Source organism: Elephantulus edwardii, unplaced genomic scaffold (genome assembly GCF_000299155.1).
Source record: "Elephantulus edwardii isolate Elephantulus edwardi_28Jun2011 unplaced genomic scaffold, EleEdw1.0 scaffold00006, whole genome shotgun sequence".
In the NCBI taxonomy this organism is placed as follows: Eukaryota; Metazoa; Chordata; class Mammalia; order Macroscelidea; family Macroscelididae; genus Elephantulus; species Elephantulus edwardii.
The window spans coordinates 8,411,196-8,439,025 of NW_006399756.1; the positions used below are offsets into that span (position 1 = coordinate 8,411,196).

General features: G+C 45.6%; 1 protein-coding gene across 1 annotated transcript; it reads right to left on the reverse strand.

Annotated features, from left to right (window-relative positions):
* Window positions 1-309: 309 nt before the first annotated feature.
* ACADSB (acyl-CoA dehydrogenase, short/branched chain) lies at window positions 310-27,633 on the reverse strand. Its single transcript, XM_006879879.1, has 10 exons — window positions 27,528-27,633; window positions 20,774-20,874; window positions 16,709-16,915; window positions 14,883-15,053; window positions 13,347-13,472; window positions 11,283-11,375; window positions 8,433-8,522; window positions 6,145-6,282; window positions 2,192-2,291; window positions 310-380 (listed from the first exon to the last, which is right to left on the reverse strand). Exons 1-10 carry the CDS (start codon window positions 27,541-27,543, stop codon window positions 310-312), a joined length of 1,113 nt encoding a protein of 370 aa, XP_006879941.1. The 5' UTR covers window positions 27,544-27,633.
* Window positions 27,634-27,830: the final 197 nt, after the last annotated feature.

The following is a 27,830-nucleotide window of genomic DNA, read 5'->3' on the forward strand; positions in this document are numbered from 1 at the left end:
GACATATAAAACTGTCATTTCTATAGATAGCACTTCATATGCTTTTATCTTCCCAAATCCTGTTGTAGAGAACTGCTGTCTACTCCGAAGCTAGAAAGTTAATGTGTGCAATGAGCTTTAAAAACAGCTTTAGAGAAGAGTGGGTACATTTCTTCTTAAATTAGAAAATGATTTTTTGTGCTCAAGAGGCTGAAGAGACAAGAGAAAGCGCTGGCCCAAGGTCCATCAGAAAAGGTTTCAACGAAACACTTCAGACTTGGGAAGCTTACTCTCCCGGCCCTGGCACCCGGGGGGCGCCCGCCCACAGCATCAGTACTCCGCGTCGATCCGCTTGGCGATGGTGCTCAGCTGGATATTGGAAGTTCCTTCGTAGATTGTGCCTTAAACGAGGAGGAAAGGGACAGATGGGAGTGGATCCGGACAAGAAGCAGCTTTGTAAATATTGTCTCTGCGTCTGCTCTAGAACTACCACTTAACAACATCATGGTTCTGAGACATAGAACCGTCTGACAAAGACATTTAGAATAGATTCCTCAGAATTTAGGGAGCTCTGGCCGCCTCGTGGTAAACAGCTGTGCTGCAATCCCAAAGGCACGGGGTTTGAACTCAGCCGCTCTGTGGAAGAATGGGCAATCGCTTCCCGTGTGGTTAACTGCCTCGGAAAGCCCACAGGAGGATCAGCTATGAGTTGGTTCCGACTCGAAGACACACAACAACATGAGAATTTAGCTCGGGGATGAATTTAGCTCCACTCTCTTGAATGGAGAAACAGGATCTGTGCCTCTTCTTTTTCCAACTAACAGCCTCATTATTATTATTATTGTTATTCATTTTAATAAAAATTTACAGAGATTCTGGATTTCCATTCATTCCTTGTTGCACTTTTCTCCCTGCCCAACCCTCTCCTCCAGTTCGTTCTTCTCTTTGAAAAGTAAAAGAAAAATTCTTTCACTGTTTCACAATCCCTCCCTCCAAGTCCAGTCCACCATGCAGCCTTCATTCTGGACTCCCGTCATGACAATAATACCTAATCATACATCCCTTTTAAACAGTTCTCTCCCTTATCTATTTCAATGCAGTATATATAATTTATTCCATCTTTCTCTGTCTCCCTCCAACCCTTATGCCAGTCCCGTTTTACAGTAGCACTATACAATATTTGTCCTTTTGTGGCTGAGATAGATATTTCACTCAGCATAATGTCCTCCAGGGTCACCCATGTTGTAGAATATTTCATGAGTTCCTTGATTTTCAATGCAGCATAGTATTCCATTGTGTGAATAAACCACAGCTTCTCTATCCATTCATTGTTGATGGGCACTTAGGTTGTTTCCAACTCCTTGCTATTGTGAACAAAGCCACGATAAGCATGGGTGTGCATATATCTGCTTGGGTGGCAGTTCTGGTTTCTTTGGGGTATATTTCCAGTAGAGGGATTGCTGGGTCAAATGGTATTTCTATTTGCAACTTTTTAAGAAAGCACCATGCCCCTCTTTCTGATATCAAGAATTATATAAACTGCTGTGCTGAGTGTCCCAGCCCCGGGAAGGTGCAAGCTCACCAGACTAGTCAGCGCCTCGGTTCTGTCCTTGCATTTTGGTTTCATGCTTTAACAACTAGTTGGGAACTCCATGTATTTATTACAAATTAAGTTACATCCCTTTTCCAAAGGGAACGGGGCAGACCCACAAATAAAGTGGCAGCATCTGAGGATGCGACAAAGCCCTGCAGAAGGTGCTCTTTGCCAGCTTCCTGCCTTCGACGGAAGGGTAACAAATAAGAAAAGGACCTACCCTATTTCACTATTCTTTTAAACCTCAGGACAGACCACAGACAAGTCTGAAGGAGGGTCAGAATAACTCTGTTTTGCTAATTATAAATCCCATTCTCACATCCTCTGTTCCCTGGTCCCACCCCCAGGAACTGTCTCCAGAGGCATCCAGGAAGAGCCTCCGGGTTTGCTGCTGGGGCCCTGATAGTGAAGGGGGGCCCAGTGTCCTCAGTGCACCACACCAGGAAATGCCGACATTTTTAGAAACAAGAAGACTTTGGATTGGCAGTGCAACTCTTTATCCACTAAGCCAAAGCTCCCCGACTCTGTCGAGGTTACCAGCAATACAAACGTGAACAAAGGTGAGAGGTCAAACCTCCATGGAAGCAAATAAAACAGAACAGAAAACTTGCTCCTTACCAATCTTGGCATCTCGGAAGAACTTCTCCACAGGGTAATCTTTGGTGTAGCCGACGCCCCCCATCCACTCCACACACTTACTGGTTGTGAGCCCCGCCACCTGCCAAAAACAAAGGGCAAGTCACGCCCAGAAACCACGTGCTTTGGCCACTGCCACTCTGTGCACTGCTCTCGGGCACCTGGGCCCGCTGGCACTACTCCTGGCACTGAAGGCAGTCCACATACCACTGCTGTCTATTTTGTCCCCTTCTCTAGTTTGTCTTGAAAATATCCACGAGGCCACACAATCCTCATGTTCTTAGGAAAACCAGGGTAACGTTCAGAGCCTTCCGCTTGTCGGCAGGTATCATTTATTCAGCAAGCATTTCTGCCACACCCTTTTTCAGTCATGGGGTGTCCAACGGCTGCTCTCTTGAACTTGGTGGCATGTGAAGGTCCAGCCATCAAGCCAATGATGAAGGGTATGGGGCACAGGAACCGCTTGCTACAGTATAGGGCACGACTTGCATGGACTACATCTGAATATTATAAACCTCAGAAACTTCCAATCATCTCCCATCATAGTCACATTGCCCCAGCTTGAAGCTGTGGGATCAATGTCAACTTCAAGCTGAGGGTCACGGTTATGGGGTGAACTGTCCCCTCCCTTCACATGTGCTGCAAATCCTACTGCTATGCCTGCGGTGACAAGTCCATGTGGGAATGGACTGGCACGCTACAGTAAAGAGGCAGGATGAGTGTAGAGTATCTCTCTTTTTTTAAATTCTTTTTGTGCGTGCACCATCAGATCTGACAGGTACAGGAGGAGATTGCCCCTCCTTCTCCAACAGAGCATCTTGTGGATTTGAACCGTGTACCTCTGGGATTGCAGTGCAGCCTCTTGCTCCTAGGCCATCGGAGCCCCCTATGAGTATAGAGTATCTCTTGACTCAATCTCTTTTGAGATATGGAGACATTAAATAAGCAAATAGAGAAGCAGAGCCAGGGAGACACTGATGCCTACGCACAGGGCCATCTCCCAGAAAACAGAAGCTGGGGAGACAAGGGCCGTCCCCCAGCACTGACAGAGAGAGCCTCTCCCAGAGCCAGTGCCTTCAATTTGGACTTCTAGCCTTCTAAACAGTGAGAAAATAAATTTGTCTGTTAAAAGACAAATGTGCAGTATTTGCCAGCACAACACTAGATGGTAAGACTGAACCTGGTACCAGAAGAATGTGGAGCTGCTGTAACTGTTAAAGCTGTAATGAGTGGAGGATGGAAGAGTTTCAAAACACCTAGAACCATGTTTATCGTGGCTTTGTTCACAACAGCAAAGAGCTGGAAACAACCCAAGTGCCCATCAACGAACGAATGGATAGAGAAGCTGTGGCATATTCACACAACGGAATACTATGCTGCACTGAAAAACAAGGAACTCATAAAATATTATGCAAAATGGGTGACCCTGGAGGACATTATGCTGAGTGAAATATCTCAGTCACAAAAGGATAAAATATTGAGTAGAGCCACTGTTGTGAAGCGGGACTTACATTGGGGTTGAGGGAAGACAGAAAAGGAGGGGAGGAATGATGTATATTCCATTGAAACAGATGAGGGAGAGAGCGATTTAAAAGGGGCATATGAATGAACGAATGAATGAATGAATGGGTATTCTTGTCATTACAGAAGTCCAGAGTGAGGGCTGCACAGTGGAATGGACTTGGGGGAGGGATTGCATAATAATGAAAAAGTTTTTCTTTTTCTTTTCAAGGAGGGGAGTGAACTTGGGGGGAAAGGGTAGGTAGGGAGGGAGGGGTGCAGCAATGAATGACTGGAAGCCCTGGGTCTCTGTGAACTTTCATGAAAATTAATTAAAAAAACAACAACAAACCATCTAGCAGTAAAAGTTCAGCTAGCTCTAAAGAGATTGTTGATACAATTAGGGACATCAAAAGTAATTACAGTAAGAACTCGGAGTGGGGAGGGAACAGCAAGAGTAAATTTAGGTTAACAGCAAATGTCTTCTGGTGAGACTTGAAACGAAAATGAACGTGTGGTTTGACAATGGGGGAAGTGGTGCTTTCTTCGCAATGGCAAAGAACTTGTCTGGATTATGTTCACATGTTTGGTGGAAGGCAAAACTTGTAAGTGATGCACCTGTCTGTGAGGCTAAGAAGCGTTCTAAAATAAAGACCTTAAAGGGACTGTGTGGTTTCTCTTTGCTGCTTGCACTGAAGTATAAGAGAAATGAGATGGCATAAGAGATGAACTGTGCAAAATAAAACTAACATTGAAAGTCTGGCAAACTCTGTTGTACAAAATAAGGACATGCATCCTAGGGTGTTCACTATGGACGTGACACACTGTCTTCTGTTAAGAGAATAAGTCTGTGATGATCAATGTACCCAACTAGCAGCTTGGAGTGAAGGGCACACAGAAAAGAATCTTGTCTGCCTCTGAATTCTTCAGGCAGGAAACAGGCCAGAGAGGCTGTATCTGTTGTCCTCCAAGAAAAGAACAGGTCCATCCCTGAGCCGCTTGGAGAACGGCAGAACATTTAGGAGGAGCGGAGAAAGTGGGAGCTTCTCAAAAGGTGGAGTCATGATCTCTTGGCTCTCAAGGGGTGAGCTCACAGCCTCTTAAGCTTCAAATAGCTGAATCTTGGCCAGTGGGGGTTCCAGAGGATGGGGCTGCCATGAAGAAGTGCTGGGGGTTGGGGCGGGGGATGGGGATGCTGCCCAGAGATGGAGGAGTGGGGCGGCCATGCCAAAGGGACAGAGGAGTAGGGCTTGTCAGGGCTGAAAGGAAGGGGTCATCACTCAGATGAAGCAGGAGAACGGGGTCATCCAAAGTCAAGGGAACAAAGTTGCCATCTCAGTAAGCCTAGAAGGTAGAGAAGCAGCCCAGGGCTGAGGGGCCTCCAGCCAGAGTGTACAAGGCCTGGTCAGCATTCAAGACCAGAGGGCTGTGCTATTGCCCAGATGGTCTCTGAGAACACAGGATTATCTTCAAGACCTGTCAGCTAATGGAAATTACTCTGGTGGGGAATGACATAGTTGATGCCCAATATTCCTTCTTTTCCTCCAATTTCCCCCACTTGGAATAGAAATATCTATTTTGAGCTCAACACCACTGTCTTTGAAAACAGATTATTTGTAATCTATATTTAAGAGAACAGGAGAAATTTTGCCCAGGATAGAATATACCTAGAGTCTTACCTGTATGTTATTTAAATGGGTCAGAGGATGCTCTTCTAGACCTGCAATGATTTAAGACTTCTGGGATGATGTGACAGAGTGAGTTGTGACAGAGTGAGCTGTGACAGAGTGAGCTGTGCACACGGCAAGGAAAGAAAACTTCCAAGAGCCAAAGAGTGGAATGTTATAGGTTGAATGATTTCCTCCCTAAAATAGGTGTTTTAAATCCTAATCCCCCTATTGGTGGTTATACCCCCACTTGGGGATGGGCTGTCCTTGTTAAGAAGCAGGATTAGTGTAGGCTGCATCTTGAGTCAACTGCATGTGTGATATAAAAGAGCTTAAACTAGCAATGAGGGAGAGCTGGGGAAGACTGAAGCTAAGCCACAGAGACATTCCCAAAGGATCACGAGACAGAAACCGGAGAGACAATGGCCTTCCTTCAAGCTGGTGCCCTGAATTCAGGTGCCTAGCTTTCTGTGAGAAAACAAACGTCTATGTGTCAAATCACCCCCTTTTGGTATTTATGTTATGGCGGCATTAGCTACTAAGACACCCACACATGAGTTTGGGACACTTCTTGAACTGGGCTACTTGTTTCCCAGTTATGACCCTGTGAGAACACTGGACTCAAACAACCAATGCTCTTCCTATGGTGGCTTCACTCTGCTTCTCTATCAGAGGAGTTGGGCATTCTGTGGTATTTTATCTAAAATCCAACCACTCAAAAAAACCAAGCCTCAATTAGGGCTGCATAAGTGATTTTTAATTTTTTACCTCTGATGCATAGTATTTGGCCATAGATGCTTGTTTAATGAATGGCCTTCCAGCTTCTAGGAGCCTGGCAGAGTTGTAGGTCAACAGTCTGGCAGCTTCGAGCTGGGTGGCTATGTGAGCCACTTGGTGTTGAAGGCCCTGTAATATTCAGGCCCAAATGAGAGAATTAGATTTCTGAAAATACACCCCCAACGTCCAGCCTGGCCCCAGAACACAGTCAGACGCACACATACTGCCAAAGAAATTCACATGTATCTTTTAAATACTTTAACATCTGCAATCTAAAATGAAATATGCTGCTGCATGCATTGTTAAAACCTCTTTTCTTAGAACATTTTCAAAGTTCATGTAATTCTTTACAATTGTCAAGACTTAAATAATAAATTAGCAGAGGGTTAGGTTTAAAAAATTTGACTGTTCTATTTAACAATTAGTTCCAAGCCCTTTTAGGATCCAAATTGAGCTTCAACTGAGTCCTGGCACGGCTTCAATTTGAGCTCTTCACTTGCCCGACTTCAGAAAACCCGAGCTTCTGCACATGGCCCGAGGGCTTTAAAAGATGTTAGTGGCAAAGTCATGATCAAATAGCTCGTGCGCTAATTTTTCTCTTTCAAGTAACATTATTAAAGGGATTCTACTGCTATATCCAGGAACAAGAGCCAATTTCTGCAAGATTATTGAAAACAGCACAGTATCTGTTTAAAACATACTCTAAAGAAGTTACTATCAGGCTGAAATGAGAGAGGGTAAGTGGCTCCCACTAAATGTCAGTCCAGGTAAGAATGAGAAAATGAACACTAAGAGCTTATAGCGGGAAATAATTTCCTGGAACCGGAAGGCATGAATATGCCAAAGAATGGAAACGCTATACTGATGTGTACATGGAGAAACCCCAGCAGGGCAGGTACGCTTTTGCTGTGCATACTTTCAACAAGAAATAAAACCTGCCAGTTGGACTGTTCCTACCAGTACAAATCAGTATCACTGACCACATTCTCCTGAGTAGCGTAACCATTCTCACCCTCTGTTTCATTAATATAAATTCACTATCTCATAAGGTTCCTACTGAATCTTTCCAGTTGTTGGTAATTTGATCCCCTGTAGATGGTTTTTTTTAAAAAGCTTAGTGCTCACGGTAAGTGACTCCCTCACCCATTTAACTTGAACTATTACTGTTTCAAGAAGACACCAGTGGGTATTTTTGGCTTAAAGTTTAAAGATATCTCAAGGCAATAGTTCCTTCAGCCTCATGGCTCTAGAGACGCCATGGAAATTTTTAAATCTGTTGTACATTTCCCCCCTTTTGATCAGGATTCTTCTGAAGAACCTTTGCAAAATGTTCAGTCAGATTGCTAGGTACCATCTAGTTTTTTCAGTCTCATGGTAAAGGAAGCAGTTGTTCACAGAAGCAATTGGTCACACATTCTTCCTGACTCTCTGCATATTTTCTCTATTGTCCCAAGTAAACAAAGACCAATTGTGTGCCCCAAATATTACACAACAAACTAGAAGATAGAAGAGAAACATTAAACACATTATCTAGCCAATTAACTGTTTTGCCCTGTATACTTTTGACAACTACATGTAAAAATAATTAAAAAAAATTATTTCTCATGGTCATCCATCCATCTAAATATTTACTGAGCACCTACTATATGCCAATAAAGGAAGACAGCTCACTGGAAAATACAGCCAGAGATCTCATGATTACAGAGTCCAGGAGGGGCAGAGACAATTGTAACTGCTGAGAATCAACAAGTCTCTCTTGATGGAACTGTAACCAGGGTGCTCCTGAGAGACAAGGATGGTGGAACTTCACCTCACATACTTTGTGCCCGTGGCCAGGAGAGGCCAGTCCTTAAAAAACGACATCATTCTGGGAAAGGTAGAGAGAGTGTCAGTGTGTTAGACAATAACCCTCAACGAGACGGACTGACACAGGGATTGTAACGACAGGCTCGAGCACGTCAGAGGTACGGAGGAGGGTGTAGGCCAGGGCAAGTTCAGGCGGCCATGAGCTGTAGTTGACCTGGCAGCACCTAACAACAGGTAGGAAGCAGCTCTGAGAGGCTCCCGGTTATCCTGAAGAATGCTGCAGCTGGTCCCCGGGTACTCGGTCTGCAGGGACTGTGGCTATGCCCCTGGTGAGGGTCAAGGCCTTCCCAAATACGCTTCCTCAGACATGTCCCCACCCCTGTCATCCAATCTCTCGGAGGGGATTCTCTCCACGGTTTTACAATGCAGTTCCTCATTAACAGAAGACAGAAGACATCCTAATCATGACTTACCTGAAAATCAAATATTCTTTTGCCAAACTGCACTCTTTCTTTAATATATGGGATAGTGTAGTCAAAACATCCTTGTGCCAGTCCCAGCATCTATTAAAAAAAGAAAGAGAGAAACGCAAAAAATCTATTATTTGTTGCAATTTTATGCTTTAATTAACTATTCATGATGCAAAGTCCTTTCACGGGGAAGTGAAAGCACTGAGCAGGGGAGGACTTGAGATGCAGCGACGGTGAGATATGGTGTCGGCAACACACCTTCACTCATGGTTCATGCACAACCACACTGTCTGTGACAGGAGGACACAGGGTGACCTCATGTCAATATGGGTCTGTGTTAAACCCAAACCCAGCGCCTCGAGCTGAATGTAACTCACAGTGGCACCACAACAGTTATCAGAGGCCATACATCTTAATGGAGAAGACTGTCTCATCTTTCTCCCTCAAAGCAGGAGGCAGGTTTGAACTCCTGACCTTTTAGTGAGAAGCTCAACTCTCAGTGAACTATGCCATTGGGGATCCCCATTAATGGCAGCGCAGGTAAACCTGGAGTGGCGTGCTCACGCCATCTGTCCATGTTTCAGGAAGCCTCTCCAGTAAGCACGGATCCTCTGGGAGGCACGTGAGCCTCCGAAGTTTTGCTCAGAACTGGCCTCAGGGTGCCTCCCCCCAAGTCTTCCAGAAGTCAAATGTGAAAGTCACGTCTTAACCTTCTGGCTTCCATGCTGTTTTACATATGATCAGGATTAATAAGAGCTTCAGCGAAAAGGGCATCAGGATATAAAAAAAGCAGTACTCCCCAATCTGGTTCATGTTAGAATCATCTGGAGAGCCTAATAAAAGATATTCCTGCCTGGGCTGAAGGGCTGAATCCTGGAGGGGGGATGGGGAGAAGTGGCCTGGGCACCAGCATTCCACAAAGTCCTCAGGGGACAGAGGGCAGCTCCAGAAACATGCACCTGCCCCCAGACACGTCCAGATGCAGCAACAATCTCAGCTGAACTTTGCAGGTACAACCCAATCTCCAACTGACGGATTCAAGTTTAGCAATGGTTTCTAAATGTCAACCTAGGAAATCACTATCTAGTTATGTCAAAATGTCAGGTCTAGAAAAAGAAAAGGAAAAATGGAGAGGGAGCTTTTAGGGGAAATGCCCATATATTTATCAACATTTCATTACTACTCACCCATATTCTCGCTTAGCCTTTTAGTTTGAACTTTTGGGAGAACAGGATACTATGTCCAAAATGAAAGGGGTCAAGACCAAAAGCAAACAACACAAAATGTTAAAAATTAAAGAAAAGCAGAGACCTGGGGGACACTCCTTGCTAGGAGAGAAGATGATGTTGCTGCGTCCTTGGGACACCACATCCGAGAGACATAAAGGATGAAACAACCATGTGCCAATCAAGACAGACTTTTCTATCTTAGTAATATGTTTTCAGTGTAAACACTAAAAAAATGAATTCTGACTACAGGATTTCAGTCATTGATGCCTCCTTCATCAAAAGGCACCAGCAGTTTCAACTGAGGTATAATAACTACCTGACCTTAACTTTTAATTAGGTTATAAGATAACTTGGAGTAATTAGATGGAAGCCCATGCCGTGGGTTTTACGGCCAGAACACGTATATTATTCATATGTCTGAGAACAATTACATTCAGAACTGCAGCAGTGAATGCCACGGCTGATGCAGTGAACTCACAGAAAAATTTCCAAAACGCAGACAAACTGACATTCTCCAGCCGCATATCGACCAGCTTTGTGGGGAAACTCCAGCAAGGCTTTGATCAAAGAATACTTAATGTGTTCAAAGAGAGCTAATTCGTGTGTCATCTTTAAAATCTTAAAACCTACACATTCTTTCATGTTTGACAATTATTAATTAAAAACACTCTATGATACAATAAAACCAAAGACTTAAATTTTTCTAATCTGAAAAGTAGCTACTATCACTTAGTATAAAAGTATAACATATATTATAAAGGGCAAATCTGAGTTTTAAAAAGTTTTTAATAGTACCCAGGTATCTATGTAGTTCTTCTATTTTTATTTCATGTGCTGGAAGAATTGGTCCACTTTTCCTTTTCAAATCACTGAACAACAGATATTTCCTTAACTATGAACTAAGGAGGATTGGATGCCTTTGAGCTGTGGTGTTGGAGAAGAGTATTGAGAATACCATGGACTGCTAGGAAAACAAACAGATTTGTCCTGGAAAGGGATAAACCGGGTGGCTCCTTGGAGGCAAGGATTCTGAGGCTCCGTCTAACATACTTTGGACATGTTGTGAGGAGAGACCGGTCCTTGGAGAGGGACATCATGCTTGAGAGGGTGGAGGGACAGCGCAGGAGGGGAAGACCCTCTATGAGGTGGATTGATTCAGTGACTGGGATAACCGGGATGGGAGTGTCAGAGACAGTGCGACTGGCACAGGACAGAGCAGAGTTTAGGGCTGTTGTACACATGGTCGCTATGAGTCACAAGCGCACATAACAACAACAATGGATTAGAGACCCTAAAACAAGTCTTCTATCAAGAAATGCCATGTTTAGAAAAGCTGATTTTTTAAAAAAAGGTGATGTCTTTATTTACAACACATTTTCGACATCTGGGCCAGGTACTGGGTTGAATGTTAATGTTCTGTTTCCGCTGTGCCACTCACTGTTTGTTTGGGCCTTTGGCCACACTCAGCTGACCACAGGGACCGGGGAGCCATGAGCAGCAGCCCTTCTAGCACATTCTGCAGGAAAGGGCGCCACCTGGCGTTCACGTGCTCTGAGCACCCACCACTCTGGCGACTGTGGACTGGGCGGCGTCAGACCCGAGCCCCAGGGGTGACCTGACTTACCTGCGCTGCAATGCCTATCCTCCCTTCATTGAGACTCCCGATTGCGTACTTATAGCCTTGCCCAACTTGTCCCAGGATACTGGTTTCTGGAACCTGAAAGCAAAAACCATGCATTTTCTCAATCTCTTGTCTCCACTTAATTTCATGTTGATGATGTATTTTCCAATGCACTGTTTGAATTTGTGGACCACTATCCTCTCAGAGACCCACTGCCCGAGTCGGCTCCTCCTCCGAGTGACCCCATGAGGCAAAGACTTGAATCTCTGAGACTATAAAGGTTCCCTAGAGCCTCTTCTGTCTCCAGTGGAGCAGCCTGTGTGTCCCTGGCCGTTTGATAAGAAGCACATGCCTTAAGCACCATTATCTCCAGGGCTCCTTTGTTCTGTCATAAATGACAACTGCCACCTCAACCCATGGCCTTTGGTTCGATTCTGACTCATGGTGCCCTTCCACCGTCAGGTTTCCAAGGCTGTAACCAGTCCACCTTTCTCTCTTGAAACAGCTGGTGGAGTTGAACCCCTCTGGCTGGCAGCACTCGCAGCCGCAGCCTCACTCTCTCCCAGCACACACTCAACTCCAGGAAGAGTGTGGGCGGCCACCTGGGTCTCCCCTCACTGCGAGGAGGGGAAATGCTCCCATCTGCGCAGTCCACCGCTGCATTTTCTGTGCACAGGCATTTGGTGAATGAGTCCGTCTATAAATGCATACACCTGCTTTCCAAAGACTCTGTAATATCAATATTCATTCACAAATAAAATAAATGCTGACGAAAACCCCTAACAAAAACCCACAATCTCATGTTTTCTCCTCTCGACTCTCATGTGCATGTGATAATTGAGGACATTAGAAAAGACAAAAACACTCTGGTGGCCTAGTGGCAAGAAGCTGCACTGCAATCCCAGAGGTACGCGGTTCAAATCCACCAGATGCTCTGCTGGAGAAGGAGGGACAATCTCCTCCTGTACCAGTCAGATCTGATTTGACGGTACACACACAAAATAATAAAAGAAAAAAAAATGACAAAAACTTACTAAGAACTTGCAAGGACTGTAACACCTCTCCGGGTGAGACTGCTCAAATACATACAAGTCAACTGAGATGCCTCTCTCTCTCTCTGTGTGTGTGTGTGTGTGTGTGTGTGTGTGTACACATACAAGCACATGCATATGAGGAGAAAAAAGGAGTGAGGAAAGAGACCGAGATGTTTATTCACAAGTGAAAACAAATTACGACCAGGAGCAGTAATAAACAACGTGCTGTGCTTTTCCACACGGTGTTAGGCCAGGTGAGGCGGGTGTGGACGGGACAGATACAGAAAGGAGGGGTGACCAGGTGAGGTCCACACAGTGTCTGTCTGGAAACGGCCGGTGCACATGTCTGTGAGCAGCAAACTCCAGCGGTGACTTGTGGCCGGGATATCCACACTGCTCTCTGTCCAGACATCGGGCATCGGGCAGTCCTGTCCCCATGAACAGGTCCCCTGCACGCAGTGGGCCGAAGCCCCTCCAGCTCACTGGGCGACACTGCCATCTTGTGGCCTCTGCTGGACCGACTCCGACCTGTCTTCCCTGAAGGCAGAGGCCTAAGGGCTTAACGCCGAGTTTGTGAAGTATAAAAGGCTTACTTGATAGCACTGCTTCCAAGGCCTACGGCTTTCCAGTATTTTCCACCCTTGGACTAAATTCCTGGGGTATGTACATTTATTTATTTACGATACAATCTTAGAATCAAGTCCCCAAAAGCACTGCCATCAAGTCAATTCAACGACCCTCTGGGACAGAGCAGAGCCACCCAGGGGTTTCCCTCAGACGTAAACGTTCACAGAAGCTGACTGCCTCCTTCTTCCACAGAACAGCTGGTGACTATCTGGTTACCAGTCCAGTGTGTAACCTCTGTTATACACAAAGAGCCCAGTCCCAGACCTGAGAACACATTCAGGGATTTGACACAAACTCAGCTGTGTACCTCTGGCCCTGGATCTTTGAACACCTGTGTTTTTGTCCTGTGAAGACACGCACACTTTATGTCACACCAGGCTCTTGCTGCAAACTCGAAGACACTCACCTTGACATTTTCAAACGTTAATGGGCACGTCGAGGAAGCTCTGAGGCCCATTTTGTTCTCTGGTCTCCCGATGTGGAAGCCTTCAGCATCACGGTCCACCAAGAAGCAGGTGATACCTCTATACCCCTGAAAGGCAGGTTTTAAATTCTTTTATTATCCAGATTTCTCACTTCCAAAGAGGTCAGGGCAAAAAGACAACTTAGGTGAGTTGTTTTTTTTTAAAAATATTAGCCAAAACAAACAAACAAAAATATTAGCCAACTCACGACTGCAATATTTGCTCTCCACAATAAGAATGCCCAGAGGACAAAGATCCCCAGATAACAAAGTCAAAGTCACTAGCCCTTAACCAATTTCAGAACCATTTAACAGCTCAACTCTGAACGGATCCATAGCTGACCCTCCAGCGGGTTTTCAAAGGCTGTAAACTGCACAGGAGGAAGACTGCCCATCCTCTCACATGGAGCAGCAGCTGGTGGATTAGAACCTCTTGCCTTGGAATTGGCAGTACAACTCCTTACTGCTGAGCCACCATGGATCCCTTCAGAAACCATTGTTACTGTGGCTGTGTGCCATCGAGTCGCTTGCTACTCTTCGTGACTCTACGTACCAAAGCTCTGAGCTCTATCTTGAGCCAATTTCATTGTCTCCAACACACCCACCCCCATTACCCCAGTCACTGAGTCAATTCATCTCATAGAGGGTCTTCCTCTCTTGTGCTGTCCCTCCACCCTTCCGAGCATGATGGTCTTCTCCAAGGACTGGGCCCTCCTAGCAACATGCCCAAAGTATGTGAGACGGAGCTTCAAAGCCATTGTTGTTGTTGACTGCCGTCGAGTCAAGCATGACTCATAGCAACCATCTGAACAAAAGGCCTGACGCCATTCTAGTGGATATTAAAATGATTAAGTTGCCTTAAGGTGCTATATGCTCATGAGAATTTCACGTTTTAAATTTAGTTTTAGTAAATAACACTTCGACAATCAAATGCTACACTGCAGAAAGGACAAAAGATAGAGCATATTTATACTTTTCCTGTCTGCCTATTTCCCAACTGAATGAAGTAAGTTTTCTTAAAAGTAAAGCTAAACTTTTAAATTCTCCAGTTTTCTTTTTGTTTATTTTTTAAATTCTTTTTTTACGTTATTATTTTTGTGTGTGTGCCATCAAATTAGATCTGACTAGTCCAGGAAGAGATCGTCCTGCCTTCTCCATCAAAGCATCTGGTGGAATCGAACTGCATACCTCTGGGATTGCAGTAAAATTCTGTTTTTTAAAGGAGAAATCTGAAATGCGACAAAAATGAAAGCTTTGCTTCTTATATAATAACATATTAGAGGAGAATTTATAAATGTCCCTGCATGTAATCAAAATCATTCTTATTTTAGGAGATCAGTAAAAAGTTCAAGATACTAGTTTGTTTCTAGCACATTCAGTTCTGGGTGAATGAAGAATTTGAGACTAAGTCCTAACAAGGGAGCATGCAGAGATGGAGAGGAAAGGGGTGAGGCCAGAACACCTCAGTTTCAAACGTACGGCGGCAGGGTCGACGTTAGCCATCACCAGGAACAGGTCTGCGTACTCGGCATTGCTGATCCACATCTTTGACCCGTTGATGACGTAATAATCTCCTTTCTTATCTGCTCTTGTCTTCAAAGAGAATGAGTCACTACCTGCTCCAGCCTCAGAGAGGCAGAAACTTCCCACCTACAGGTTCAAGGCAGGAGAGAGGGGACATCCAGGTTAATCACTGTATTCATCTGCTGTGCATCAAGTATTCACATAGACCAAACGGACATTTAGTAAGTAAAAAGTTTAGCTCCTTTTAGAAGCCGGTCTCTGGCATAGGAGTAAGGGCATAGTGACAGCCGTCATGGCATGGTGGTTAAAGAGGACGGCTGCTAACCAAAAAGTTAGCAGTTCACCCTAAGGAAACCAGAACTTCCACCCAAGCAGATATATGCTCACCCATGTTTAAATGCTGCTTTGTTCACAATAGCAAAGAGTTGGAAACAGTTAAAGTGCCCATCAACAAACAAATGGATAGAGAAGCTCTGGTATAATCACACAATGGAATACTATGCTGCACTGAAAAACAAGGGACTCATGAAATATTATTCAAAATGGGTGAGCCTGGAAGACATTACGCTGAGGGAAATATCTCACTCACAAAAGGACATAGTGCATAGTGCCACTGTTGTTGTAAAGCAAAACTGACATCCAGGTTGGGGGAAACTAAGAAAAGATGGGATAAAAAATGTATACTGCATAGAAACAAATGAGGGAGTAAACTGTTTAGGAAGAATATATGATTAGATATTATTGTCATGACAAGAGTCCAGCATGAAAGTTGCATAATGGAGTGGACATGGGGGCAGAGGGGACTGTATAACAAGGAAAGAATTTTTTTCTTATTTTTCAAAGAGAAAAGCAAACTGGGGGAGAGGGGTGGGCAGGGAGGAAAGTGTACAACAATGAATGAATGGAAACTACCCAAAAAAAGTAGTTCAAACTCATCATCTCTTTCAGGAGACAAAGGGAGCCATCTGTCCCCTAAGAATGACAGCATCCCCATGGACAGTGCTGCTGTGTCCTATGGCGTCACCACTCTGTTGTTGTTGTTGTTGTTGTGTGCCATCGAGCCAGAACCAACTCACAGCCAACCCTCCACAGGGTTTTCAGAGGCTGTAAGTCACACACAGATCGAGAGTGTCCATCTTTCTTACTAAGGAGCGATTAGTGGATTTGAACCTTTGCCTTTGGGTTGGCAGCACAGTTCCTTACCCACGAGGCCACCAGAGCCCCCAAAAAGGGCACTAGGACTCAGAATTAACTCAGTAGCAGTGAATTTTTAGTATTTACTTACTGCAACTAAAGACTGTAAGAACACATATGTAACATTAATTATGCTGGTTCTAGTAGCAAGAAGCTGCGCTGAAATCCTGAAGGCATGTGGTTCGAGGCCACCAGCCATCCCACGAGAGAAGGATGGGCAGTCTCCTTCCGTGAGATTAACTGCCTCTGAAAACTCAACGGAGGGTCAGCTAAGATTCTTCAGTACACAACAACAACAACAACAATTGCATTAAAAGACAACTGAAGGTAAATGAAACCATTAGTCAAGGTATTAGAATAAGTGGAGCAGAAAGGAAGTAACGTTACAGTTGAAAGTTTATTCAGTGAATTCCAAGTGGCAGACGGGAGGCAGCGTGGACTTGCCCAGGAGTGTGAAGCTGGCAGGCTGCGTCGTTATTAAACCCCACACCGCGGCTCCGCCACGGTCTGGGAGACAAACACCACAGCTGCTTGGAGTCCGGAATCATACCAAATTCATAAACGAGTAACAACTTGTCTCAACTCACTTTTCTGGAAGCCAGCTGGGGCAGGTAAGTGGCCTTTTGCTCTTCTGTTGCGTGTTTTTTCATAAGCGTGTTGATTATTGTATTCTGGATGTCACACAAAACGGACACTGAAGCGTCAACTTTGGCTAATTCCTCTATCACCAGGATGCAGGAAAAAAACGAAGCTCCCGTTCCTCCGTACTGTGTGTCAACCTCGATGCCCATCAGCTGCAAGAGGAGGAGGAGATGGGGGTAAGGAAGCCATGATTACAGAGGGAGGCGATCTGCAAGAACACGTTACAAAATAAACTATCTTAATTTAAAAATGTGGTATATATTTTAAGTCTATATGGATATTTTGCTATGTTACAAATAATAACAAAAGCAAAAATCCAGAACAGAACTTGCATGTACTTGATGTTGTTATGTGCCATCCGGTTACCTGTGACTCATAGCAACCCTGTGTACAACAGCCCTAAACCCTGCTCTATCCTGTGCCAAGCTCACTGTCTCTGACACACCTAACCGCATTACCCCAGTCACTGAACCAATCCACCTCATAGAGGGTCTTCCTCTCCCCTATGCTGTTCCTCTACCCTCTCAAGCATGGCATCCTTCTCCAAGGATCAGTCCCTCCTTGCAATGTGTCCAAAGTATGCCAAACAGAGCTTCAGGATCCTTGCCTCCAAGAAGCAGGCTGGTTTAACCCTCTCTAGGATGAATCTGTTTGTTTTCCTAGCAGTCCATGATACTCTCAATACTCTTCTCCAGCACTACAGCTCAAAGGCATCAATTCTCCTTCTATCATCCGTCACTGTCCAGCTCTCGGACAGATAGCAAGTGATTGCAAAGACCATGGCTTGTATCAGGTGCACCTTAGTCTCCAGACTGACATCTTTGGTCTTCAGTATTTTGGAGAGGTCTCTAACAGCAGACTTTCCCATTGCAATAAGTCTTTTAATTTCCTGGCTGCTGGTGCCAAGAGTGTTGATTGTGGAGCCAAGCAAACTAAAACTGTGAACAATCTCAATCTCTTCACCATCCAGTGGTGAGAATCTTTGTTTTCTTGATATTGAGTCTCAATCCATACTGAAGGCTGCAGTCCTTGATCTTCTGCAGCAAGTGCTTCAGGTCCTCCTCAGTTTCAGCAAGCAGGGTTGTGCCATCTGCATAACATAGATTGTTGATGAGTCGTCCTCCAATTCTGATGTCACATTTCTCCTCATAGAGCCCTGCCTCCTGGATAATCTGTTCTGTATAGAGATTGAAAGGTATGGAGAAAGGACACATCCCTGGCGTACACCCTTCCCAATTTCGAACCATGTAATGTATTTCCTTGCTCTCTTCTGACAACTGCCTCTTGGTCCAAGTATAGGTTTTGCATTAGCACGATCAAGTGTTCTGGGATTCCCATTCCTCTCAGAGTTAGCCACAGTTTATTATGATCCACACAGTCAAACACCTTTTCATAATCAATAAAAAAAGATCGACATTCCTCTGGTACTCCCTGCTTTCAGCCAAGATCCATGTAGAATTCTTTTCATTTGGATTTGGGACCAAGAAACAAACCTAAGAAAGGTAAAGTGCTTGAAGATAACTGAATAGAATAAAATGCAAAAATATCTGACACAATACGAGTATTTTCTCATGACTGTTGTTACTATGAACCGTCAGCTGCCTGCTTAAAAACAGTAGGTACTGCTTGGTCATTTTTTTGTTGGGGAATGTTGGGGAGGGAGGGAGGGCCTCTGGCTAGAACAGATTAAGTGCAAGCCTTCCAACGACCTTTAATACGGGATAGAGAAAGCTCCCCTGTGTTTGGCTGTACTGGCCTGAGAAAGCTCACCACCTGGGAAGACAGCTCCCACATCTGTTGAGCTGAGAGTGGTCTGCAGGAGGCTAAGGTTCTCCTGTCCAATCCGCATGCCCTACATCTGCAAACCCACCCTATCCTGTCTACTTGCTCGTATATAAGTGCACTGCAGTCCCCAATAAAGTTGAGCTGGACTGAGTCTCTGAACGGCTCCAGGAGTGGTGTGTCTCCATTGTGCTTACCCCCATCAGGGTGTTGCCGTTTGTTGCCAGTGAACGGACAGCAACAGTTTTTCAACACTGCTGCCTATGACTGCTCCTTTCACAGGGAAGCAGTAGAAAGTGACCGGCTCCTCCGTGGGAATCTCTTCCCAATCACCTGGAATAACCAGCCAAGGTGTTAACAGGATAGCCATTCTTTCTGGGGTAAAAGGCCATTTTAGCAAGTCCAAGATAGCCTCTGGCCAATGTTCAGAGGTGCTGGAGGGAACTGGCCTGACAAAGTCCAGGCTGCCTGCAAATGTGACAGAACACTGGTCATGATTTCGCAATAAGCCTGTGCCGGTTCACGCTCTGGGCCTCTTTCCGAGTTTCAAACGCTAAACTGCCACCGCTTTCCACTAAACGTCTTCCTTTCAGAGAGCGCCTCAAAGGACACGGCTCCTGTCCTCTCAGACGGCCAGGAACCACACCTCTGTGCAGCTGGGGTTGTGGCGGTTTAGACTTAAGCGGAAGAAAAGCTGAGCTGGCGAGTGGGTGGGACTAGAGTCAGGAGAGTGGACGTGAGGGAAGCAGAGATGACATGTTGTGAGCAAGAGCTGAGGGGCTGGTGTACCTGAGGACTGAGGGAGACACGGTGGCCACAGATGACCATTTCAGTGGCTTAGCGGACGTTCTTTCTGTAAGGCTGTTGCTGTGTTAGCTATTCCAGCAGATGGCCTTGGCCCTGGGACAACAGGTGGGAGAGACTGAGAACACCTGGCCATATTGTGCGGCCAAACTGACTGTCAAGTGGAAGCCAAGTCCAAGGGAGAGAGGTTTATGGAGCTGGCCGAGGGCTGCAGGCAACAGCCTGCTGCAGGGAATGCCACTTGGGAGAGTGACCATGAAGCGTGGAGTCTGTCTCCTGGGAAGACAAAAGGTGGCTGGGGGGGGCAAGTCCCCAGTTCTGTGTACGTCTAGACTTCAATAGACCCAAAGAACTCTACTTTCCCAAGGGCTTCACTGTGCAAAGAAAGCTGGACAGAACCATGACTACACATGGTAGAAAGAAGTTGGTCTCTGTAAAATCTGAGTGTCAATGGTGAAAGACGGAGAGAAGATGAGGCAAGTCTGCCTCCAGGAGATTCCCAGCCTCACAACACTCAACACCAATAAGTCTTCGGTTGGATTTTAAAACATGAAGAAATAAGGGAGCTCCGGCGGCCTAGTGGCAAGAAGCTGCACTGCAATCCCAGAGATACGTGGTTCAAATCCACCAGATGCTCTGCTGGAGAAGGAGGGACAATCTCCTCCTGTACCAGTCAGATCTGATTTGACAGTACGCACACACAAAAATAATAATTAAAAAAAACTAACAAAACAAACCATGAAGAAATAATACTCTCGCTGAGCAAAAATCACGATTTTTTCAAAGAGGATGGCAGAGATAATTGGGATGGTGGCTAGACAGCAGTTTCTGGCCGAGGGCTGCTGAGAGGACTCAAAACAAGAACAGAACTCTCCCTGGGCTGCCAGCTGCCAGCTGTTCCCTTCTGCTTACTCACCGGCAGCTCTCCATTGCCTGGTCTACGCCGGACTGCCGAGTAGAGGGCTGTGTGACTGGAGAAGTTCACACAACTCTGCCCTGGTTAATCGGCCCAGGACACTATCTCTGCTCTGCAGCACGGACACGACAGCACCATGGGCCGTTCTACTACCTACAGCAGGTTCCCCAGGCTTGCCATGACGACACCAAAGCACGCTCTCTGTGGGAAGAGCTGCCCTGTGCTGTGCACCTACAGGCGCTTCCGCACCATTCCTGGTCTCCACCTCAGTGCAGAGAGCAAGTCCTCTCCTCCGCTCACCGCTTCTCATCAGACTCAAAAGCAAAGGAGTTCTAAAGAGAAAGGAAATGGAAAGCCATCTTTACGTACCAGGATCTCCATCTAAAAATGGAAACAAAGTTTTGACCAATGTGCTAAGATGCTCCTCTCTGATTTGAAAGTGCACATGTATCTTTTTTTTATCATTGCCATGTATTTCCAAAGGTTTGAGGAATGCTGAAATACATACCCCCTGCTGAAACAGCCCCTGTATGATTGACTTGTCCATCTTCGAATTTTCATCCATTGTCGAAACCAAAGGGGCGATGTGTTGCTGGGCAAACTTTTTAACTGTGGGGGGAAAAAATACAGCTGAGATTCCAGGTCCAAGTGGCCAACACGAAAACAGTATAAGGACTCTAGCAGCTCATGAACTGTTCAGACAAAAATATTTGGCATTAATGACTAAGTTTTAATACATACAGATAACCTTTTAATTCTTTTACATAGAATTGTTGAAGTTTGGGTTTTTTATTAACATAGAAAAAAAAATCCCAACCCCCTGCATTCTATAGCGCAGAAACCCCAGACAACATCGATAAATTCACACAGCTCCCACAACGTAGCAGACACAAAGGAAAAGTAAGGCCTCGCCCCTTCCCCCAGTCCGCTGGTCCCTGAGTCCAAAGTGACAGATTTTAAGGTTGCTGTGTATATTTTTTTTTCTTTTTAGGTGCTTGGTTGAGTGGAAGTTACAAATCAAGTTTTCATTCAACCACATATACACATTTGGTTCAACAGCATTAATACCTACAGCGGCATCACACCATCTCCACTTCTCCCCTGTGATTCTGACTTCCATGCGCCCTTCCCTTTCTTCAGTGATACTGTGTCAATCTTCCCTTATTGGGTTTTGCCTTTGCCCTTGTTTCTATTTTTTTCTGAAAACCTTTATTTGCAAACCATCTACATCTAGTCACATATACACACACACAGATTATATATCTCCTTCACACACAGAATGCACTAGACAGACTTGTAAGCTCAATCTCTTTTTCCTTCTCACTGCCTGGTGGATTTTCCATGGGAGCAGTACCACTTGGCGGAGCCAGGGACAGCGGCAGGGACACGCGGGTCAGGGCTCGTGCCCCTCAGCACTGCCGACCCAGGAGCAGGTCCACCTTTGCTGGGCACCGTTCCGAGCAGTGAAGGACGTCCAGCAGTCACCCTGTTCTCTACCTTCGGGGTGCCAGGAGTGCTGTCTTGGTGCCAATGGCCAAAACCCAGCTTGGTTCCTAGGTGCTGTTGGGCCGTCTCCGATTTATAGTGATTCTATGCACAACAGAACCATACCGGCCAGATCCTGCACCGGCCTCACTATCTCTGAAGCCCACAGCTGCAGTTACCCTGTCACAATCTATCGTACTGAGGGGCTTCCTCTCTTTCAACGACTGCCCACTTTTCCAAGCATGATGTCCTTCTCCAGGGACTGGCCTCTCTGATCATGAAGATAAACTCTACTGTAGGTGGTAGCTCTGCCCTGGGCTTATCTGAGCGCCTTCCAGTCTGAAGGTGAGCTCATGGTAAAACGTAGCTGTTAACCACGCTGCTCTGTTAACCAAACCCCCCAGCTACTCTCAGGGAGAAACCCGGGCAGTCTCCTCCCATTAAGATTTACAGCCTCAGAAACCAGATGAAGGTCACTATGAGGTGGAATCCACCGTAGACACTCGGCTTTGGGATTTCAATCTGAGGGTCCATCCTCCAGCATTTTATCAGACACTGTCCCTCTGCCATCCACAGGGCTTCCGAAGCTCCACTGTTTCAGAGGCAGATGGCCAGCCTGGCCTCCTATGTGCCTAGGCGAGTGTGCACAGGTCTGCTGACCTGCCTGTTTATTGAAGACCCTGCTTCCCTATCCAGTCTCGGGTTCTCTTGCTCAGGGAACATCCATGTGGTCCACCAAGAGTCACGGTTCCCTGAGGGAAACCTTGCCAGGCAGAGCACCCAGAGCCAAGGTGATCCTACTAGTATTCAAAACGTCGGTAAGACTCGGAGCCCAATAAATAATACGCTGTTATTCTAGAAACACAGACAAACATTCCTCTGGTACTCTAACATTAGCTGTAACATCCCTAGTACCATGGCCTCTTCTAAACACAGCCTGCACATCTGGCAGTGTCTGTTGATACACTGCTCCAATTGTTTTTAGATAATTTTCAGCACCATCTTGCTTGCATGTTAATAGTAATGATATTGTTCAATAATATCTACATGCTGTCTGGTCCCCTTTCTTTTGAATAGAAAGAAATATGGATCTCTTCCAGTCAGTTTCACCAGGTGGTTGTCCTCCAGATTTCTCGGCACAACTTGGTAAGTGCGCCCAGGGCAGCTTCTGTTTGTTAAAATATGTCAATGGGTATGCTGTCAATTCCTGGGGCCTCGTTTTTTGCCAGTGCTTTCAGAGCAGCTTGAACGTCTTCCTTCATCTCCACAGGCTCTTGCTCTTATGTTGTTTCATGAAATTCTTCTGTGTCTGCCCAATTCCTTTTGTACAGTGACTCAGTATACACCATCTTTTTTTTTAGCAAAACAACAGAAAAAAGTTTATCAAGGTAATAAACAGAGGCATAACTAGTGAAAGGTAGGCTATGAAAAAAGTTAAAGTGAAAAAGAAGGATGGAGGGAGAGAGAGAACCACTGGAAAGTAAAGGGAAAGGAGTAAGCCAAGCAGAGCAGCAGACTGTCCGCAGAAAAGGAGAGAAACATCTTCTATCACCTTTTAATGCTTCCTGGAGCATTTAATATTCTGCCCAAAGCATCCAAGTATTGCAACTTGAGGCTTGAATCTGTTCTTCAGTTCCTTCAGCTTAAGAAATGCTGATCAAGTTCGGCCCTTTTGATGTTCTGACTCCAGCTCTTTGCACACTTCATTATAATACTTTGTCTTCGTCACTTGCAATGTGTCAAAAAGCTGGACAATGACCAGGGATGAGAGAAGGAGAATTGATCCCTTTGAGCCATGATGCTGGAGAAGAGTAATGACTATACCATGGACTGCTAGGAGAACAATCAGGTTCATTCTAGAGAGGGTGAGACCAGACTGCTCCTTAGAGGCAAGGATTCTGAAGCTTCGTCTGATATACTTTGGGCATGCTGCAAGGAGGGACTGGTCCTTGGAGAGGGACGTCATGCTTGGGAGGGTGGAGGGACAGCACAAGAGAGGAAGACTCTTGATGAGATGGATCGATTCAGTGACTGGGGTAATGGGAGTAGGTGTGTCAGAGACAGTGAGGTTGGCACAGGATAGAGCAGGGTTTAGGGCTCTTGTACACAGGGTCACTATGAGTCACAAGCGACTAGATGGCACATAACAACGTTAGAGCTCCTTACAGAAATACAGCTTCCTTCATTTAGCCCGTAAGTTAAGCCCAGTAGATCAGTCTTAGTAAATGGATCTCTGTACCTGTTTCTTCCCTTCTTTCAGCAAAACACTGATTTTTTAGGATGTGCTAGATACCATGTTAGTTGCTCAGCATGCAACGGTGGCTGAGCTGAGAGTCAAAGAAACACAGTGTCTTGTCTGTGGACTCACAGCAGCCAATAGAAACAGAATTTAAACGCTGTTGGGTTATGAGGAACCAAGAGGGGCAGGGTGGGAGCAAAGGGGTGAGGATGGGCAGGGGGCAAATCATGGGTCACATAATTTGGTGGGTGGAAGTAGAGTAAAGGAAATGGGAAAAATCCACTGGGGATCTGGAAAGACAGGACAATGGTGGGAATAGTTCAGTGGTGATTAATTTTATAAAACATAATGAATGGGAATCATTATAAGAAACACAATGTGAATGAAGGACAGCGTGAAAGAATGTATATGAACTCTGTAAGCAAACCAATATAAAATTGGAAAAAAAAAATGTTGGCAAGACAACCTTTTTTTTTAAATGTTTTTGTCAAGACAAGCTTTTGTCAAGACAGCACAGTGAGCATATTATGTAAGCCGTCCAGCACACTGCCAGGTTCCCCGAGGCACATTGCTTTCGCTCCTGCATGAAGTACTTCTAGACGTTTGAAGGTTCTCACTTTTAAATTTCAGTCTTAAATCTGCCTGGAAGTCATTCTGGTGAGAAGAGTGGGTACCCTCAAGCACCTTCTTATCTTTATATGACAGAACCAACAGGTGCCATGGGAGTGCAGGGAGGACAGCTCTCTCCAGGCGACCGTGAATGATGATGCCTTTCTGACAAGCTGTCCCTTCAGCTGAGGACATCTTCCTTGCCCTTATCCGGCTGTGAATTTTTCTCCACCTGGGGGGGCTTCGCAACACCAGGGTCTCAAGGAAGCCCAGGTTATGAGTTTTCCCTACCCTCAATTCCAGCAAATTCTCTGTGACCTCTGCTTTACTCCCCCCACCTCATGCTGTATTCATTTCATAACATTTGCTGCGGGATGTGGAAATGTTTCTCACTTGATTTCCTATTCCAGCAGACTGAGTTCCTTGAAGGCAGAGATTCTCCTGTCCTGAACCCAAGAGGAAAAGCCAAGCCAAACATGCTTTTTCAAGCCGGTTCAGACTCTAGGCACCCTCCCCTGGGAACTGGATCCTGCCAGGTGACTCCCTTCCCGAGGCAGCAATTCGTAGGAGGAGACTGCTCAGCGCTCCTGTCCTGGGGCAGCTGTGGATTTGAACCTCTGACCTTTCAGTTAGCAGTTTAAGATGTAACACACCTCGTCACCAAGCCCCTGGGCCCAGGACAAAACGCGTACTAAATTCCGAAGGGGCTGTGCCTGAAACTGAGTGAGCAAAGGCCAAGAACTCCATTTGGACTAATTCTGCCACAGCTCCGAGGAACCCAGCCTCCAATGGACACAGGCCATGGCTGGCGGCCGCAAAAGGCTTTGGTAAGATTTCATAAACTTATGAAAAATTTCTGAACCTGCCAAACAAAGCTTTCCTGGGGAGGCTCAGCTTGCCTCCGTGCCCAGACTCTGGTTCTGACTACCTGAACCTCAGGACTCAGTAAGTCTGTCTGCGCTGTTTCCCCGAAGGCATGTGCTCACTTCCTGTCTCCCCACCACAGTTTGGTCATTCTTGCAATATTTAAAAGTTTTCCCATAATAGTACTGCACACCTAAGCTCTGGAGGCCTAGCCAGTAATCAGCTGTGTTGCCAACCCAAAGGCATGCAGTTCAAACCCAGCGATGGCTCTGAGGAAGCAGGATAGGCAAGCTCCCCCGGTGCGACCACAGCCTCCAAAGTCGGCTGGGGCCCAGCTACCGTCAGGTCCACCTTGACGACAGCGAGTCTGAGCTCTGACCGCACACTATGCTGCTGGTGCTGGACAGCATCGAGTTAACCGGACTCGAGTGACCCCGTGCACAAGAGAACACACACTAGCTGAGTCGGCTCCCGCCTCCCAACTGCTGCTGGGCTTCAGTCCACCGTTAGGGTCACCGTGTCAACTCGCCTCGTGTGTCAATCGACCCCGTCGAGACCCCTGCCACCATCGTCGTCTTTTTTGCTAAGTCTTTCCCCCTGGACACTCCCCTCATGATAACATTCAATGGATACCACACAAAGTCTCAACATCCTTAGTCTTCTCCCCACTTTCCTCTTTTTCTTTATTATTAATTTTAATGAAAATTTACACAGCTTTTGGACTTCCATTTGTTCACTGCTGCACTTTACTCCCTGCCCAACCCTCCCTTCCAGTTCATTCTTTGAAAAATAAAAGAAGTCCACTCTACTACACAGCCTTCGTTCTGGACTCCTGTCATGACAATACCTAATCATATATCCCTTTTAAACAGTTGCCGCTCTCATCTGTTTCCATGCAGTATACATTATTTATCCCATCTTTCTCAGTCTCCCCCCAACCCTGATGTCAGTCCCAATTCTTAAGAAACATTCGGGCTGCAGATTTCCTAAGATCGGGCTGCAGATTTCCTAAGACAGAGATGTATACTCAACAGCCTTCGCCAAAATCACAACCAGAGACATTTCTTCTTGGGTCATCCTTATTCAGTCCACCTTTCACAGGCATATGATGCAACTGGAAACATCATGACCTGGTCAGGTACCCCTCAGTGCTCAAAGTAACATCCTTTCTCTTTACTGCTTTAAAAAGGCCTTTTGTAAGCAGATTTCCCCCTATACAACACATTGTTTGGCTTTCATGACTGCTGCTTCCATGGGCATTGATTGGGCATTTCCTCAGAAAATCAATGATGTGTCCCAATTATGCCCAGTACATTTTGACAGAGATGATACTATAGGGATGTAAATTGGTTTACTGAATAAAATCATAACATCACACTCTCAGGCTAGAACAAATAACCAAGTTTGTTGTACTATGATTTTATTATGGATCCAAGTAAAAGGAAATTTGTGTGAACCCAGTCCTTGCCCTATTTATTTTAATGATGCTTCAGCGTAGTGTAAAGAAAGCTTTGCTCTGCATTGGGGAACCAACGGATGCATACAATTCACTTTTTTTTTTAATTTAAGATTGTTTTAGATGTTTCTAAGTTGTCTGTGAAATAATAATCCATACTGAAAACAAAGAGAAGCAGATTAATTTCTAAGGAGCCCTGGTGACGTACTGGTCAATTGTTCTGTGGAAGAAAGGGGACTGTCCGCTCCCTTGAAGGTCACAGATCAGGACTATCTGGGCAGCTCTACTCTGTCCTCTAGGGTCACTATGAGGCAGAAGTGACCTGATGGCAGTGGGAGGAGGCCCACAAAGCAGTTTCTGATAAAACCAGAGAACCAGGGGAAGGTGAGAGAGAGAAACATAGCTTTTAAACAAATAGTCTTTATTTCTCAGTAACTAACCACCACCTACCACCCCCCACAGACATGTAATGCTTTAAAAAAAAAAAGTCAAAAATTCCTTTCACAAACTTAAGACTTTAAGCATATCGTTTTTAGTCACGTTACATGTCATCTCAGGTTGCAGACCCAACCTAAGACCAGAAGGAAGGACGCTGGCACGTGCACCCACCTGTGTTCTTTATCATCAACTCCTCTTCCGAGAACGTCTGTAGTGGGGCGCAGGGCGGCCCGTTGGTGGTGAGGTCGAGGAGAGCTTCCGACTGGGAAGATCTGAAGACTCGATGAAGAGTGTTCCATGGCGACAGACCAGCTGGGAGGGTTCTTGTGAGCTGCAGAAGAGGTCCCATTGGAGCAGAAGCATGCACGTGCACACACACACACACACACACACACACACACACACACGACAGAAGGTTATCTGAGGCTGAGGATCAGTGTCTTTGGAAACATTTTTAAACACATCCTTTTTATG

What these genes read in the sequence shown, in the direction of transcription:
- ACADSB (XM_006879879.1), bottom strand. An exon ending in AGGGGCTGTTTCAGCAGGGG is followed by an intron (nt 16,916 to 20,773) that starts GTATGTATTTCA and finishes CTCCTCTTGCAG; the next exon opens with CTGATGGGCATCGAGGTTGA. An exon ending in GGATAGGCATTGCAGCGCAG is followed by an intron (nt 8,523 to 11,282) that starts GTAAGTCAGGTC and finishes TTTTTTTAATAG; the next exon opens with ATGCTGGGACTGGCACAAGG.